Raw genomic sequence first — 19300 nt, forward strand, 5'->3', positions numbered from 1 at the left:
ATGCAGAAGTTAGATGGTGGGATGTTAGATTTTTTTTTCTCCTGACAGAGATAATAGGTAGCTCTCTTCTGTAAATGCATTTCACCTTTTAGAAACTGTTTATCATTTAATTTTATTAGTGCTTCCCCTAGTAGCTTCAGGCATTAAAAGTGACTAAAACTTTACGATAGCAGTAAGCCAAGATGGTGTCGGTGCCTGTTAAACCAGTCCAGTCGTTATCTTAATCCTAGTCGCAGGAGCCTGTGGCAAAGACACAGGGAAGTCGTAATTGCTTTTGGCTGCCCCGAACCTCATGCCTGATGCAGGCAGCTGAGCTCAAGTCCCTGTTTGTGAGAGTGAGCTGGCAAAAGGAGAACAGTAATTGCTGAAATGCCTCTGTTTACATCTTTAATGTGATTACACTACAGCAGTTCCACTTTCAATGAACGAGTCTTTAAGTCTGCTTCTATTTCCTTCTGACATGAATTATTCATTATTTATGGCTGGTGGTGATTGGGGTTTGGCTTTCACAAGCAGGTTTATTATATCCACTGAGCGCTGACTGCTTTGGTATGTTTGAGGACTCAGTTATTTTCCCAGCATTTCTTGTGGTCATCATTCTTCTTGATGCTAAAACTTTCAGAGTAGGTAATTCCACTCAAATTTTGGGGAATGAGGATCTGATGGAAAGGCATGTTGTTTTTATTTTTTGTTTTAATGCGAAGCATAGTAAGAGTTATTTGTTTTTTTTTTTTTTTTTTTTTTTTTTTTTACTTAAATCATTGCTTATACCTCTGTAGCAACGACACTGGTGTTCTTCTGTTCTAATGACTTGTGGCAACTGGTTTGCACTGGGACCTTGCTGTTTAGGTCTTGATAAGTCTCATGTTTGCATTAGGTGTCTGGAGTTGATGTATGGATGAGCTTCCATAAAACTTTTGGTCTGAAATATTGTTTGTCCTTCACTTTGAATGTTAAATTTTTTAGAAACTTTCAAAAAAAAAAAAAGTATGAGAGAGAATTACTGCATTTGTTTAAAGTTCTGAAAGCTTTTTTTAGCTAAACAGTTCAAAGAGTGCATCTCACTAATCAGAGGAATATTTTTACGTCCCTGGGGTGGTCACACTGTTTTAATTGGGACTCAGGGTTCTTTGAAGTCCTTTTTAATCCTTCCTGAGCTGGGGGAGAGGGTTTGAAGGCAGCACTGTAAATCTGAAATTTCTTCATTTTATTTACATGTGTCTGGGGACGCATGTAATTCATTTTCCTGAAGTTAAGCTCGCTTGCTGGCTTGTGGACAGCTGAGTGAGGACTGTGCTTCATTAAGTGAGGAGGCCTGAGATGGATGCTAGGGGGTTACAGATTGTGACCTCACGTGCTTATGGGGTTGGTAAAACTGGTACCTGAGCAGCAGGCTCTGAAGGGTGAAAACTCAGTGGGAAGCACTGGGAGATGATGCCATAGCTGAACGTGAGGCTAGGCTCAGCAAAAAGCTAGGATTTAAACTAGTGTCTCAGGATTAAGTTATTATTAGCATGGCACTCATCAAAATAGCGTTGCATACTGATGCATGGCTGCTTTACAGTTTAAGTAACCAAAGTTTTAGGGTACAACTCTTGTGGTTGATCATTTGAAGGACATTTGAAGTTTTATTGGGATTGAATTAGAGATTTTTTTTTTTCAGGGGTGTCTTGAGTCAGATTGCTTAAACTTTGTGTCTTAGATCTAAACTGTAGGCCTTTCTTCGGTCTGTTTTGGAGAGTAGGAATCTACTTTTCTCCGAATTTATATTCTGCGTGTGATATATCCACCATGAATGGAGCCTTAGTGGTAGCTGATGCCTTTTATGCCATGTTTATACAAATAACTTGCAGCAATATGCTGCTGCTGACAATGCAAGCACCTTCCTTGGGCATTTTCTACTTCTTCCACTGTTGATTCTTTATATATATAGTAAATATACAAATATAGTAATTTATAAGCCATGTGTTTTCAGTTCTTCAGTAAGGTTTTTTAACATCACAAGTTTGCTGAAACCGGGTTGTTTCACTCTCTGCTTCTCCCAGAGGTGAGACATCTGCTATGAGAAGCTTTGAAATAATATTTGCTTGAGGTTTGGGTAGTTTTTAATTAATCGAAACAATAGGTTTAACCTTAGTTTTCTGTCTAAAAGAATAACACTCCAGCTGAACATCTAAGCAGTATGTTCTTTATTGTTTCTAAAGCTGTCACCGTGAATTCACCTGACTGATATTATTGGATGATATTAAAAGAAAAAAAAAGTTAAAATAACTCTTACTGTGGTTTAAAGTTGCAGTTTAAAATGGTATTCCTGCTGTGAGACGGAAGAAGTATGTGATTGTAATCAGATGTAAATGAAAATAATATATGGGATGTCAAATCCCACTTGATATAAAATGGAACTGAAAACACAGCTTAGGCTCTCACAAGGACTAGTAGGCAGTCATTAATAGCATCTCCTCTTCCTCAACGTGAGGGATTTTGTGTCACTGCTGGCTCATATTTGCAGCTGATGAGAGTCTGGGAAATACTGATCAATGAAGTTGTTGAAAACAATACAAGGACTTCTTATGTAAATTAGTATTCTGCAAGGATATTTCAGAGAAGTGGCAAAAGAAGACCGTCAATGTAGTGAAATCTGTTAAGGCAGTCAAATATACATTGTCAGTATCCAGTCCTAGGTACATTATTTTACTCCTTTTGCTATCAGAGAGAAGCCCTGGCTATCTATACAAATATCTTTGTGTTGTTAATTTCCGTATACATGGAAGTTATGTCAGAAGGGTATGTTTGACGTGTATTTTTTCTTTCCTCCTTGAAAAGAAGCCCTGTTGCCTGTGATTTCTCAGCTGGTCGAAGTGTCTACAAATGCCTTGGAAATAACTTGGCATTCTAGAACTAGCCGAGATCCAACGGAAGTATGCGAGAACTTCTAACACATTCTGTTTGCATAGACGTTCCCATAAACATTCCTAATTTGAAGGCTAAGGAGTTAGTTTTCTAGCTGAGACCCTTCCATTGTAACCAGCCATCCCTACTGGCCCTCAGCTTGGTGAGGAGCAAGTTTCTGAACTAACTTCTTTCCACTGACATGAAGCTTATAAAGAGACTTGTAATAAATGGAATTTCCAAATGATCAGACTTTATTTAGCCTGTCAGGACACTTTCCCAGGCTCATGTAATCCCAGCAGTTGGCCTGGAATGTTCTGGGAGGTTTCTAATGGGTTTCTAATGATACTCAATTGAATGTTCTCTCTCTAAACGATACTGCATCTCTGTATTCAGAATTCATTTCCAATGTGCCTATCATTTTATTTCCGTCCGTGTTTTTCAGATACTAATTTTTTCCATATGGCTACTTTAAATTATCCAAATATCTTGAAGATATTAGGATGCCTATGTAGTTGGAAAAGAATACAAATTATTTATTCTAATTCTGTTCTTAGCTTGACATTCCCCTTGTCTTATGAAGCCTTATTTTTTTTTTCTCCCAGCAAATAGTTCATACTATCCTCCATTTGTTCCAGTTTGATTGACAAATGGAAACTACAGGGAAAAAATACCTTAGTTATGGCTTCTTAAATTAAGTTATTTTGTGTATTTCATCACATTATTTTGTTTTACCCATTTTTTTCTCGAATTAAATACATGATGGGTAAAAAAAAATTAAAATAGCTTTTGCTTCTGTACTAAAATAAACATTACATTATTAAACGTATTTACAATTTGTTTGAAATCTTAAGGGCAATAGGTACAAAATTATATGCTACAGAAATTACTTTTCATCATCATCATTAATATGTAATTACATTTAATAAATTAAATTGCAAATTGAGAAAAACCATTTAATTGCAAAGATGATGCTGATATCTGCTGTAGTATGTGAGCAGCAACAGCCACTTTTGAAAATCCTTTATGATCACTTCGTACTTGACTGCTTCTGTGCTACTGACAGTATATACCTAAACTGTGCTTTAGAAGTTTAATGTTTTTTTTTCTTGCTGTTTGATGTCTAATCTGTGTTCGTTTTGGGGGAGAAAAGTTAAGCAAAAATAACTGTTATCAACAGAAATAATCTTGATAGTCTCAAGTAGTACAAAGCTATAATTGGCCTTGTGAATGAAACAGTAAAATACCTACAGATTGCCCCCTTTAATGTAGGGCTTTTGGGTTTTGTTTAATAAGAGGTTGTATAGTGAGGAGATGTGGTCAAACATAGAGAAGAGTGGGATGGAGAATAGAGCATTGGACAGTGCTGTCTGACTTGGAGAAGATGCTGCTGCTGGTTTGGGAATTCTTTGTTGACAGAGACCAGGGATTTTCCTCTCATTGTACCAAACACTGGTTTGAAAGAACTTCAAAGACACAGGCTCTTATGGATTAGTAAGTACAATAGGTTTGTTATGCTTCCCTGATAACCTACAAAAGGTAAAAGGGAAGACCTTAAGAACTGTTTGTTTTCTTATATTGGAAAAACATAGGATACAGAATATTTAATAGCTTCGCAAATAAGCTCTCTGTTTCTTGAGTTATTATTAAATGGCTTATTGTTGCCCTTATAAACTGCTTCATTTTATGCAACTGCATTTAAGCCTAATTAAAATTCTTTTGTGTTACAGCATGATTGAAATATGTGGACTATTGTCCCTTTTTTCCTTTGGGATAAGGCATAGCAGTAGATGCTCCAAGGAGGAATTGATTTCATCTGTATCGTAATACCAGAAAGATTGTTTTTTTGGTTTTGACTTAGGAGAGAGTTGAGAATAGGACATGACAAAGTATGCTTTGATTGCTTCAGAAATGTCAGGCATAAGTAAGAGTTTGAGTCGATATAGTTCTTATTCATTATTTATGCTACAAATCATTAGCTTCTGTGCAAAAAAAACCCACAAACTTCTAAAGAATGGCAGCTGAAGAGAGTAGAGAGCAAAGCAAGTTTTGCTCCAGTCGTAGCAATTGGTCAGCTTTGTGCTGTGTGCTGAAACGTCAGAGCAGCTGAAGGACATCCCCATGGTTAGTACCAGTACAAACCGAACGCGTATGGCGATAAGCTTGTCATTAGTAAGAGCTCAACAGAGTTTATTCTATTTGTCTAGTTAAGTCTGTGTTTCCCTTGTTACTTACGTACTTTCCTCTCAGGCATCTATTTAACATGTAGGTTAGTTTTGACTCTTAATGAAGCTTGGTCTTGACAGAAACCTGGGAGTTAGCATACAATTATTCCTCCACCCCCCTAAAAAACAAGGACATGACGGTGAATCTCTTCTAACAGAGCTAGCCTGTGACTTCTCACCCGTTTTTGAGAGCCAGGCTGACAGTTGTGTGTCTCACACTGGAGCCCCCCTGTAGCTTTACCCGTGTGGCTGCTGTTACCTGCCTCGCAGACTGCATCACTCGCTGCAAGCTCAGCGAGAGCTTGAGGATATGTTTTGATGAGAAGACAGCAGAGCCGGTTAACAGCTTCTTGTTGAAAGGTGTAATTTCAGCAAGCTGATTCAGAACTTCAGTGGCAGAAAATGAACCAAGCAAAACCAGTGACTGCTGTTTCGGTGGTAGCAGGCAATTAGATTTACTCCGCTGCTCTCCCTGAATTGGAGCTGGAGAAGAGAAGCCTCCAGTGATGATTTGTGTGAGCTGGGTCCCATTTGGAAAGGCAACACTCTCTGGATTTGCTGTGTTCTAAGAAAAAAGGCAGCTTCCCTTATGCCATAATGCTTTTTAATCAAACTCTAGAAAATTGCTTTTGTTTCACCACGATCTCTCTCAGACCTCTAAATTGCAGGCCGTGTGATTCAGTATGCAAGGACCTGGCTTCTGGATGAAGGAAAAAACAACAGCAAACTAGGGCTATCTTAACTCGCAAATCAACAGGTTTGATACTGCTGCGTATAATATTCCTTCTCCCTGAGGCCTGTTAAAGCCCTTCACATGCAAGGCTATGTTCAATTATGCAACGTGTATGCTTACCAGGTTTCAGTGATGTGTTCTGAGCTCGCTATTAGAGCAGCGGTAGGAATGAGAAAGAAGTCTGGAATGTTAAAATGACAGCCAAATGATAAGGTGCTTTTTTTTCCCCTCCCCCAAAAGTGAGATCGATTTTTATCTTTTTGAGCTCTTAAATATTTTTCTAAAGCAGAAATGAAACTTGAAGGATCAGTAGTTCTGATGCCATATCAATAACTTTGAGAGGAAAAAAAAAACTTTTTAATTAAAACCCATGGAAGCATATTGACTGGAATCTAAGAGCATTTTCTCCCCTTTTTCCATTCAAGTTATGAGGTAATTAGATTAATTGCTAATTTTGCAGCTATTTCAAAAGAGACATCAATTAACTGTCTTTGGAATTGTCAAGACAGTTTAAAAACGCTCAATGCTGTTTTACAAATAAGTTGTTCTTACTAGCTCTTCTTATAAGTTGTTCAAATACAAAGTTTATTTTCTAAATGAAGGGAATTATTGCTTCCATTTACCCTTCAGATCTCCTCCGTTTGCTTTGTTTTTGAGATAAAATAATTAAGCATGCAATTTTTGGGGGAAACTATAAGGTATACCGTAGTCTTTCTCTTTTTTTGACAGCTCTTGGCACTTTAATTTGAATGCATAAAGGCAAGTGATTGCTCTTCAACACATTTTAATCAAAGTGTTACAACACACTGTGTCCTAATTGCCTAGGAAATTTTGAAAATTCATTTATTTTTGTGAACAATATGTGTAGCAGATTCCTTACCATATGGTTTAGTATAATACAGTTTGCAATAGAAAGGGAGAATGTGGGCATTAAAAAATTAACAAATAGATGTAACTGCCTGGGCTGGAGCTCGAGAGGGCTTTTTGGCTAAAGAAGTATTGTTGTGAAACTCAACTCTCAGAGCTGCCAGGTCTGGACACCAGATCTTAGTGACAGTGTTTCCCTTTGGTCTGACGAAGAGGAGCTCAGGTATGCTACCAGTAAGGTGACAAACGTTTGAGGAGAGGGATGTGTTGTGAGAGAGTTATTTTTCTGATAGAAACTTTGAGTTAGTTTGACCAAATTATAAATTTAATTTGGACTTTGTGCTGCTGTGTTTTGGGAAGTCTGTATGTACTGATGTGATTATTGTTGTTTGCTGTACTTTCTTGAAAGTCAAGTCATCACAAGAACTGTGCTGCTTCTGGAATTTCTGGTGAAGCTTAAGAAATGAGCAGGAATCCTGTAAATCGGAGATACAGGAGTTAAAGCAGCTGCAGAGCTCAAATATACAGCAAGGTTCTTTGGGGGACTCACTTCAAACATGCAGGAACAGACTGGTGGAGACTTTCCAACGCCTTTCTAATCACACGGAAATATTTAAAATAACTAAGATGTGTTTTCAGAATTCTTCTGTTGTTGTCATGTTATTGTTCTGTGTTTGTTCTTCAGATGCTGTTGTCATCCTGCTGAAGGAGCAGGTGAAGTTGTTCTTTAAAAATTGAGAAGGTTCTTTTGGGGAGAGGAAACTTCAAAATCTTACTGTGTTTTTTATGTATAATATGAAAGCATATAAGGAACAAAATCTCGATTCTGTACTTTTAGGAGAATATCTTTATTTAAAAAAAAAAAAAAGGAATTTATTTTGGATTGAAGATAAAGAAGCAGGTGTGCTCTCACTTTCTGTGCCTGATTCTCTTAGTCACTTTTTAGCAAAGACTTCTGTCTCCAGTCTTTATCAGTTAATTGTGCTTGGGTGTAAAAGTTTATGGATCCATCTAAAATGTGGTGCCAAAAATCTGGGATGTTCCATTTTGCTTTAATATGACTTAGCTGAGAGACAAATCTGTGTGTTATTTCATATTGAATTAAAACTATATAGAGAATTGCTAATTCAAGAGACTACTGAAAACAGGTATTCTGAGTAATTTAGTATGCATTATTAGTTCTGAAGCTCCAAACAAATTAGTTGTTTTTTTTTTTTTTTTAAGTGGAGAAGAACTTAGTCCCCTGAAAAGAGTTGTATGGGGGCTGATTTTTCTATTTAGTTTTACTTTTGTCATGTACTTCCATAGTTTTATGTCAGATATCTAGCTATAATCAAATCTATTCCTTTGCTGTGAATTTTGAAGCACTTCATAGAAGCAATAAGAAGTTGACATTCTAATAAATTATAAATTAAAAAATAATCCAATTTTAACTTTTTTTAAACATTTTCATCTGAGTGGTGGTTTCATGTTACTTCAACAGCTCATTCTCAATGCGTAACTGTCGGAGTTGATAATGCAATGGTAATTGGTCCTTGACTAATACAGTTCAACAGAGCTTTATAGCAAGTGTCAATAAATGCTGGTTGTGTGCATAAGAAAAAGTACTACACAAGCCATTTTCCATGTTAAAAATGAAAAAGTATGCCAGTGGGGGCTTGAACATCCTTTAGTGAAGAAAAGTGACTTGGACAGATATCCCATTAAGTTAATTTTTCACTTCATTTGAACAGTTTCAGGTTTTTCTTGTTCTTAAATTGCTCTTTTTCAAATTATCTGCACTTCAAAGGAAGTCAAAGAGCTTTGCTAAACAGTAATTCTGTACCTCTACTGTCTTACTCTGCTGCTAAGCTTTGCTGGACTGATTTGAACATATAAGACCAAAAAAACCCACAAAACACCCTTGTTTCCAGATTAGTCTTAAATGCTCACATTTGTTTGGTTTTTGATTTTGCTTAAATGTTATTGTCAAAGGAAATATGATGTCAGGCTGGGATGGTGGGATAGAGGAAATGTGTTTTGGCTTCTGGGTAAGGAACTGAAGTCAGGGGTAAATCTATGTTCACTGTTTGCAAACCAATTTTGTCATTTGTTCATCGTGTTGCCTTTATAATCACGTAGCACAATGTTCAGGCTGCTCCTGAATCTTGCCATTAAGTGTGTGTGTAGTTTTGTACCCAGGATTTTGCATGGTTGATGCAAAGTGGGTTTGCAGCTTTCCCAAAGGGGGTCCTGGATATCTTTATGTGAGGATAGAGTTTCAAACTGCCCCCAAATAGTGGTGCTGGTAAGCTGTATTGTCAGATTCTCTTAAAGCTGACTTCTTGACTTTTTAATACTGATTAAGGTACCAACTGTTTGATAGGGAATGGCTGAATGGCACAAAAATTATGCTCAGCTAGCCTATCAGACAGACTCTTCAGGCCAGAACATGCTAAGTGTATGTTGGGATGCTGACAAATTTCGCTCTTAATGTGTCATTGTGTTCAGAAACTTGTGAAATGAGATGGCTGTTTACAGCACCGAGGGCTGGATGGTGTTTGGGACTTTGGAAGTTTGACCAATTCTCTTCAAATGGAAAGCTCATCTGATTTAATTTCGTTGTGCATGCAGTGTCATTCCTGTGCTTGGAACTGGGTAAACTTGGCTTTTGCCAAACTGTGTGCGATCAGGATGGAAGTGGACCTCAGAAACAGGTTTTGAAACCTCTCAGTGAAGGTGTTTGGTAACAGAATGCATGCAAGGGATGTCTCTGTGCCTCGTCATGTCACGTGGTTTAGTTTTACAAAAAGTTAATTCTTTAGAGGTGATTAATGCCCACTGTCTTTGTTTTCTGTTATATCCGTGCCACTCCACTTAAGAAAATAAAATAAAAATATCTAATGCCAGTAAAACATCCTCCAGAAATAAGTACAAACCTAACGCTGCCAGTTGCTGAAACTGAGATTGGAAGCTGATTGTTGATTTGAATTGCCTAACAGCTGAGGATGATTTTTTTATTGGAAATCTGTCAGTAGCTACCATTACTAGAAATCTGTGGCTTTTATAATACTATCTCATTTTACTACTGGATTAATTTCAGTTCTCTGTCTGAGTCCTAATACATTATGGTACGAATTTCTGAGAACATGAGAATAATATCGAGGCAAATATACTGTTCTGGTCATTTACAAATTTGTGCAGGGACCAAACACTTGTGCTGGGGGAAAGCATTCAACATGGCAAAAAGGAGATGCCTGATATTATCCTTGTGATAAATCTGCTATATTTGGGTGAATTTTTAGATGCTTAGAATTGTATTTTTCAGAGCCTTGTTGATTTGGCATTAAACTCTACAAAGATTGTCCATATTGAAATCAGTGTGTCTGCTTACAGCTTCTTTGTGCCAAACAGACTAAGCATGCCCAGTTCCTTCTGTCTGGTTGGTGTTTTTGTATTTTTTTTAAGCTTCTGGTGACTAGCAGGTGGAAGAGGCTGAAGTGGAAAGGGAAATACAAACTTTTTTTTTTTCTTATCAACACTAAGTTGCCTGTATCCTTTCCTCATCTCTAGATTTTCTGGTTAGAAATTAGGGTCAAAAGAGAACATCTGCTTTCTTAATTCATGCAAAAAATAAATAAATCTGAGTCAGAGGTCTTCTTGCAGATAGAAGCTAATGAACCTATGCTGAAATCAGATTGTAGCTTTATAGGCCTTTCTTGTAAGGTTTTTTAGCTGTTATTCTTTTTTTTCCTGCAGACATTGTGGAACAAGCAAAACCAACTGTCTTCCACTTCCTGGCATATGCTATCATTTAGTTCTCCATTTATGTGCCAGTAGAAAGAACCCTACTCTTCTAACTTCAAAAACAAAGTTAGTGTTAGATTGAGCCCTTAGGAGCTGAGATTCCAATAAACTGATGGGTTTTGCTTGCTCGTGGGCTGTGTGGAGCTGTGGCTTGCATCGTACTTGTAGTAGTCGGTGTACTTGTAGTCAGTGCTCACGTGGAGGACCCGGAGGTCAGCACGCTGGGAAATGTGTGGGAACCCTGCTTTGTGAACACATTCTTATGTATGTTTAAGAGAAAATGTGTATGCATTCAGGTGGCAAGCTCTCTGCTCATCTGGTATGAGTGTTTATGCAGACTTTTTGCTTTGCAGATTTTTTTTTTTTGGTCTTGCTGACTGTGACTTTAGAGTTGGTTTGTGGGTTGAAGTGAACAGTTGTGAGGTGGCCAATGATTACAGCGTACAGCAATGGCTTTAATTAAGCAGGCTTCTAAGTATTCTGGAGAGGGTGCAACCCTGTGTTGTTCTAAGGGATCAGAGGAGCTTTGGACTGGTGCAATTGCTTTATCTGTTTGTTTTTTTTTTTTTTTTTAATGATCATATATGGAACATGGTCTTTCAACAAGTATTTTTGTTAAAAGTTTCTATTTTGTTTTAATCGTGTAGGACACCTGATGATCTCTCAAGGCAAATTGTGGCCCTGCAGCAAAGGGAGCTTGTGCTGAAAGAGCAGAACTCTACCATCACAAACAGGTAAGTGGTATCAGTGGATGTTGGGTAGCAAGACACTGCCACATTGAAACGTGGAAAGAAAACAAGGACTGCAGCCTATGGATTTCTCTGGAATCTATGGCTGTCTGGATTTCCCTGCTGTTCCTAAGAGCTTTCTATGCTATCATTCTTTCCCACGTTGATTGAGAGTTTTCTGCTTACTTAAATCCTTGCAGGAAGCAGAAGATGAACTGTGGGAGGATGTGGTGAGGAGTTTATCCAGCTTTACTTTATGAGCTGAAGTGTTTGTAAGGAGAAGTAAGAAGCTTTCTCAGACCACCACATCTGGAAAGAGAACGTCACAGCAAAATGCGCAAATGATCTTAGGGTGGGAAGGGAGTAAGAGCCCTGAGGACTGTGATCTTGACTAGTCAGAGGACTGGTTTGTGTAGATGGGGTTGGATAACCATGTTTATAGTTTTGGTGGCAAAGCACTGCGAGACTGTGGGAGGAGCAGTTGGTTTATAGAGTGGGAATATGTGTGGGAAACTGGAGGGTGTCTAAGCTCTTGCCCTGGTGTGCAAGTGAGTATCTCCTAGGGGAAACGAATTTGTCTGCCAGAGCTGTACTTTCCAGACTGCATTGGTTACACAGAGTATTTCTTAACACGCTTCCTTAGCGTGCCAGAAAGCACACTGGGATGCTTCTCATCCTCGGTGCATGTATTCTTGCTTTCCACAGTTTTATTTCCTCGCGTTAGGAACCTGCTGGCTGTTCCTGTTTAAAAACAATACCTCTGTCTTTCAAAAAGGTTCATGGGCTGTTTCCATTGCCAAGGTGTTAGCTGCCTTGTCTAAGCAACAGAAGTGTGGAGAATTTCCACCTTCTCTGTAAATGTGTTGAATGTAAAGCATTCAAACATTGTGTAATTGAGCACTGGACAAGTGCTTTTATTTGTTTTGGGCTGCATTTGCTAATGTGTCTCCTGAGGTATGTGGTGGATTTTGGCTGAAGAGATGATCGCATTATGGACTCCGCCTTACTAATGATGGGCAGAATTCAAGCTGGGTGTTAAAAGCTTTGTGTGTGCTGCTGCTATTAATGGGAGTGTTTAGTCAGTTGTAAAATTGTTAGCCAAGTATAAGCTCCCCTGAGTGCTGCCAGCCGGATTGTTTTGTGGTTTCTGCTAAGAAGTTTAAGGGGGGAAAAAAAAAACTACCATTTTTTTAAAAGGCATTTCATATATTAAAAAATATACCAAGCAACCCCCCTCAAACTCTTAAATGTTCAAATAAAAGAATTGTGGTAATATTTGAGTTACAGCTCTCCCTCCCTCCCCCTGCAGTTGTCTTCTCACAGCCTGTCAGAGAAATGCTTTTTCTAAATTTATTAATGGCCAAAGGGAATCATCTGTTGAAAAAGCAGCCTTTTGGTAGTGCCTGTTCATGCTGGATGTAATTGTGCCAATTTAGTTTAAAAATAAAAACATGATTAAGATTACTTTTTGATTTCAAGTGAAATGGGCTGTAAAGCTGCTTAAATTAAAATTCTAACGTTTTCTTGATGAAACACTGTGCGTGTCATTTCCAAAAGTGATAATTTCAGCTTTCTTCTGTCACATACCTTATTCTGTCTTAAAATGTAGGCAATAAGATACTTTTTTTTTTTTAAAAACCTTTCATTACAGATGATTTGAAAGTTCCCAGGAGAAGGTCTCGAGTCTTTGGAAATAAAGCCTTGTTAAAGAAGCAAATCTAATTTTTTGTTTTCCCTTGAATGACATCCAGATTCAGCTGATGGTCTTCTTTTATTTGTTTCTTAATTGTGTTCAGAATGGTCTGGGTATTACAGTAACTTAGTGTGATCATAACTCCCTCTAGTGATTGAGCCCAGCAGTTATTCGCCTTTCTATTGTCTTCTCAGCTACAGCTTCTTTAGCCCTTAGTTCAAATCTGTTATATCTTCAGTCCTGATGGTGCTACGTGTGACTTTATAAATAGCTGCTGGTTATGTGTGTAAAGAGCTGTGTGCAGGACCAATGCAAATAAACTTTGCTTATCCTAATAAGCTTTATTTTTTTCCATTAAAATTAATGGCTTGGTAGCTACTTGAGGAAATATTATCAGAAGCTGGCATCTGAGTTTATTTTTTGGCAATGAAGTGTGAATCACAGATAGTTCTAGGTTGCTACAGTGCAAAATTCAGTGTTTACTAGAAAATATTTGAGTGTGATGTTAAAGACAGTTAAGTGACTGTTCAGTCTGCCTTTGCTGCTCCCCTTCGAGCACTAGCACAGGGCAGGGATGAGGTTTCCAAGGCTTTATTAGTCAGCAGCCTCGCTTTGTGGTCATATAACCCTCTTCCCAAACGGCTGGTATTGAGACTGTGTGCACTGAATTTACTTCTGGTCATCAACGAGCTGTTAAACACAAGTGGAAGAGGACCTGGAAGGGTTTTTTGCAAGCTGGGTATTCTTTCTGTCTTTCCACTGCAGTTGTCTTACTTCATTTTTATTCCCCATTCTGGTACCTTGCCTGTATTGTTCAGTGGCTACGGTAGGTGTTTGCCAGCTCCTATTCACATCTGGACATGAACTGGAGTTCATGGCTAATGTAGCCAAACACGGGCAGGACTTGACTTCAGAAAACAAGCCAGACGTGCAAAAGATGGCAGAAGGGACCGGTTTGCTAGATAAGCTCCCCTCCATTGCTCCAGAACTAGAGACAGATATGTCGCTCAGCTGCTTCGCAGCATACTTCAGGTGGTCTAGAGTGGAAGGTTATGGCATGCAGTCACACTGCTAGCAATGTTTTCCGAATGGCACATGGCTTCACTAAACAGGCTAAATTTATTTTGTCTCGTACTTGCAGTCTTGAGCTGCTTTTCTGTTGCTGCTATATACTATGTAGTGCCAGTTTCTGTTATTAAAAAAGCAGTAGAAGGTAATCACACCCCAAAAAGGCTTCATCATGACAAGTCAGCCTTTGTGTTGATATCTGTTTGTGTAACCTGTGCAATTGCCAGTGTCTCAAGGCCTCCTGGAGATCAAATGATGGTGCCTGCCGTATTTGCTGTATTACTCAGACTGGATGCTTTCAGACAGTGCCACAGGACTGAATTTCCTGAACAGTGAGTTTAAATCAATTTATTTTAACAGTGAGTGCTTCATGCTTGAGTTGTATAGAACCTCTTGGAGCATGCTGCTTTTTGCGTAGGGAGGAAAACCTTCCGTGGGGAAGGAGGAGAGAGAGGGTCACCCTTTCACTGAAGATGTAAATAGCAGCAACTCACCTTCCTCTTCACAACTTCACTATTGCTGAGTAATGTCACTGAAAGTGCCATTAATAAAGTGAGATGGACCCTCACTGCTGTTTTGGAGTGTACTGCTGCAAGTCATGTACATAGAGTAAATTACACTTTTAGCAGTAACAGCGGGAAGTGTCCTGAAGCTCTGTAGAACACAGGTAACAATCTACAGGCTTAAAGGCTCAAGAGGAGATTGCTTTGGGCCACTTTGGTAGCATGAGGCATACCTACTCTTCTGCTCAGAAGGTAAGGAAGGAAAGGTGTTTAAATAATGGGTCAGTTTAACCATGTAAATCATTGGTTTAAGCACATTTTTCCCCCAGAGTGTAAACGTTACAGGCATTGAAATATTTTTTTCAGGAAGACACCAGTAGTTGTAGCTTGTAATATGAAGTGTTGGCCAAGGGATTTATAAGTTTTTGTCTTACAAAAAAAAAATGATGTGGTAGTTGCACAAATTTTTTTTTGAAGTGGGAAAACTTGCATATTTATCTATTCTATCTCAGTCTGTGTGTCTGTGGAGACTTCTTAAAATGATCATGGCAAAGCATTCTAGAATTTGAAATGTAGTGAAAACTTACTTCTCCTCAGTGTTGTCCTCTGAAGTAGCTAACCATGAAGGAGTGACACTGCTTACAGCTGGATCTTTGATTCAACTCTGAAAGGCAGGCTATGAAAATGTGCTCTTTGGCTACTTATGGCCCTTCCCAAAGGGATAATTTCTTTTTTTGCTTTTGTTCTTGTTGTTTATGGGTAATACTGATGTTGGACTGTTAAGGTATCTTGTAGAAGTCAAACACAAGGAAATGTGAAGTGAGTACCTCGAACAGGAGAAAGGACACCTGAAGGAAGAGAGAGAAGCAATAAATCTTTGATCCTAATGTTGGGATCTTACAGCTGATAGTTCATTCCTGTCACCTAGCATCAGAAAGCCAGCCATGAGTTTTGACATATAGTTTCCTATGTGAAAAGGGATAGTTAGAATGTGTTTGAAAGGAATTTTCCTCCTCCAAGTGCTCACAGATTTCTCTTAAGAGATATGACAGTTTACACCTTTATTCATATAAATAGCATAAAGCTGACTTACCCAAACAACCTGCTGTGTGTATTATCACTTACAAATGAAATAAAAACCTGAACCATTGAAGGCTGCGGAACATAGATTGCAAACTGAACAGAAAATGTTTCTGAGTGAGGCAGCGGGGATTTTTTCCAAGAAAAAAACCCACACACAATGAATGAGTAATAATAAGAATGGAGCCATCCATCTCTGTAAGTGCTGTTAGCTCAGAAGTGTTGTAAATCCATTGCCCATCTTCTTTTCCTTGGGTGTCCCAAGAAGCGTCAGTCACAAATATAAATAGAGCCTGTCAGACTTCCTCCTGTAATCTTCTGGAAAGTTGGACAGAAGTTTAATTACAGTGAAATGTCTTTTATCTGGCAGAGAGAGAAGTGCTGTTTTTTTGATAGGCTTTATGAGTTATTTTGTGATCAAAAGAAGCACTTAATGTCTCATATGGACAAGGTAGAGATTTTTTTTCTCTCTTATGCAACTATATGGCACATTGCACCCTAATTTATATGTGGAAGTGTATGTGTACCTAATACCAGACAAATGTTTATTCATAGTGCTCTGGGGCAATATTAACTGCTGGCAGGTTCTGCATTCGTTTATAGAGTAATATTATAAAGAAATGACTAGTAGGTATTGCCTTTTCTTTCCTTCAGAATTGGTCTGTCTTGCATTTTTATACCAGAAAGTAGTTGGTAGTGTCCCATTAAGTGACCCATCTACTCTTTCCAAATAAACATATTCAAACAGTAAGCTTCCAGGCAACGTCTGGTTATTCATAATGATAATTTAGTAGATATAAAGCTTTTCTGATTTGTCTTCCATCGTACAATAGTTAGTTCCTAGTAGAAAATAGGAAGACAAAAAATAATCTAGTCAAGACATTGACTTTTGCTGTCAATTCTAGAAACATGGGATTTTGCCCAGACCTTTGCTTTTCATGGTTGTGCCATTTTTAGTCTGATTTCCTGAGGAAGTGAGGCTTATTACTGCGCTTTGTATGTGTAAGTAGATGAGATTGTCTGTGCCTACCCTACACTTTTGAACTTGCTAGTTGTCTTCTGTCATGTTTGGCAGATGGTACAGGTCTCAAAAAAAATAAATTCCAGCAAGTTTAATGAAAACAGGTATCCAGCTACAACTGAGACATCTTTGTGCAATGTGAGGTCATCCCCTGTTGGGTATCAGAGCCCTGCAAGCAAAAGACTCTATTAAATATCACATTGACAGAAGGGCTCCTGTCCGAGATTGTGTGTCCTTAGCTCCTGCTCACTCAGCCTTGAGACTGACCATGAGCGAGCACTGTTCTCATGCCACAGCAGCATCACCATCTGCAATTTCTGCTATACCAAATTCTCCAGAGGTTTGTGGCCTTTTGTAGTACAGGTCTGGATATTGTTTTCATACTGTTGGTATGGAAAATGGAAGCATATTGGGGTCAGTATTCACCATTGGAGAGAGAAGTCCCCAGGAAACCAGGCAGCTTTAGTTCTGGAACTCTTCATAGAATCTTCAAAGAAGAGTCTCTTGTTCTGCTGAAAAGGAAGTATATAGAGAAAGCCTAAAGAACAGTCTCCAGGGGACAGATATGGCTATAATTTTACCATGCTTTCAGCATGTAGCTCTGTGGAGACTGGTTTCTTCCCTTATATTTGACTATACTTCCTGGAGACCAGAAAGTTCAAGGAAGACCTGTGGAATGCCTCTGTTCAGTGCTCTGATCACTCTTGCAAATTGCAAAAGCTATTTACCTGTGTTCTTGTGCTTTCGTTTTCTTGTTTTCTCTTGCTCCAGGGTTGTAATTGACCCTTTCTGTTTATGCTAGCATCCCTGTTGTTTGTGTATCTTTTTATTACTAAAATGAATGGCAACTTTTACTTGCTAGTGCTCCTGCGGAGATGCCGATTAAACATTCCCTTGGGTGTTCAGGTAACAGTATATATTATCTGACCAGAGAAACGTGTAAAATGAAAACAGTTAATTTGATAGAAAGCATAGACTATTGTTGATGGTATGTTGTATAGCAGATAGTACGTTTCAACACTGAGCTGCATTGTAAGAGTTTGTGAAGGAGCCTGCCTAGCATTTCTTTTACGTGAGGCACATCTATGCTATAAATCACTTACATGAGAGTAAAATTCCTAAAATCCTAGCTGAAATAAACGTATGTTAATACCAGTTTACATTTCTCAGAAACTATGGATATTTAGAATTATTGAAGTAATTTGAAGTCAAGACTTACTATACATCTTCATTATTTGTATTCTTTTTAGCAGAGAGATGCCATGATCAAACTAACAATGTACATGAGGCTGATGGGGCAAAGGATGAATACCCCGCATCCGTGTTATATTTGTGATGCGAGCACAAAGGGAGAAATTACAATCTCAGCTATGCAGTAGGCAGCACTACAGAAGTACTCTACTTTGAAGCCAGTAGTACTGTGTGAAGTCTTCAATTCATCCTGTCACCATGCTTTGTATAGAGCTTTGGGAATTGCAGTACTTTAAAATTCTAGTGCTCAGGGATTTGTCTTTTCTGATTCATTGCAAAGGCAATAAGGTCTTGAAAAATTTGTGAGTTGGAAAAGAGGAAGGCCCTTCAGTTTGCCAGTCTCTTCAAAATCAGTCTTGAAGTCAGAAGTCCTGTGGACACAGTAGACGAATATGGCCTGAGAAGTCTAAATTTAGTTTCTGGAGAAAATTTGCTTGGTTGGGTTCTGTTGGGTAGTTTAATACAGTGACCTGAGTTTCTCATATTCTCACATTCAGATCCAGAAGAACATGTGAACAAAAACAAACTTCTATACTCTGTATGTCCTGTCTAGTCTGTACCCCTTAATTTTTTTTAAGGTAACTGAAATACATTAATTCCTATCTATCTGTACCTGTTAAGATTTTATTCCATTTTTTCTCTCCTAAAAGCGCATCATGTGCATTATTATTTCTTTCCATATAGTATTTTGAAATCATAGTACCTGTCCATTTGTGTTTTTTGGCAAGTTACCAACAAACAAACAAGATTGTGTGTAATAGTTTTTTTTCTGTCAATTTTTGTTGCTACAACTGCATTATAGCTTTTTTGAGTAGTCAAGCCAGAGAGGGATTGGTGGCAGAATGAATTTTCTGATGTACCTGAATATCCCCTGTTGCTGTAAAAACAGGGGTATCAAAGACTGGATTTTTAAAAAAGTATTTTAGGACATTGTTTATTTTAAACAGATTGATAGTTTTCCAATGCTTTGGGGAGAATAGGTAATAGCCAGAATACACTGAGGTATTTTACAGGGGTGAATGTGAATTCCGTAGGTTTCTGTAGCTGCTGTGAAGTAGGGTCTGTTCAAATACTATATAAAATACTGTTAAGTCTAAAAATACTGTCTTGGCTGGGATGTCTCAATCAGTTGATTGTATCTGCATGTAAACTTTGTTCAGCTCTGCAGCTAATTGCTTGTTTAACAATTTCTGTTCCGGATCATGTCAGCTCTACTGCATGACTTCTTCAGACTGCTGTTATTGATATTTTCATTATGTGTTTTCATTTTAATATTCTGTGTTTGCTTGTATGGATGTGTCAATGTGTGGACCATGGTGCAATATGGTAAATGGAGGAAATGCTGCTGGTGGGGGGAGGGCATTTTAGTTATGAATATTTTTCTTAATATGCAAGTTTTATCATTTGTACAAAAGACATGAAGCTTGAAGAGTTTAATCAAAAAAAAAAAAAAGCT

At 38.2% G+C, this 19300-nt stretch overlaps 1 protein-coding gene across 1 annotated transcript in view; it reads left to right on the forward strand.

Moving 5' to 3' along the window:
• Positions 1-19300, forward strand: part of MAD1L1 (mitotic arrest deficient 1 like 1) — a 355426-nt gene that overhangs the window by 26595 nt on the left and 309531 nt on the right. The window contains exon 10 of the mRNA XM_035549239.2: positions 11148-11234. Coding sequence (XP_035405132.1) covers positions 11148-11234 — 87 coding nt within the window. The remainder of the gene's footprint in view (positions 1-11147; positions 11235-19300) is intronic.

This window comes from Cygnus atratus, chromosome 15 (assembly GCF_013377495.2).
Source record: "Cygnus atratus isolate AKBS03 ecotype Queensland, Australia chromosome 15, CAtr_DNAZoo_HiC_assembly, whole genome shotgun sequence".
NCBI classification, from domain to species: domain Eukaryota; kingdom Metazoa; phylum Chordata; class Aves; order Anseriformes; family Anatidae; genus Cygnus; species Cygnus atratus.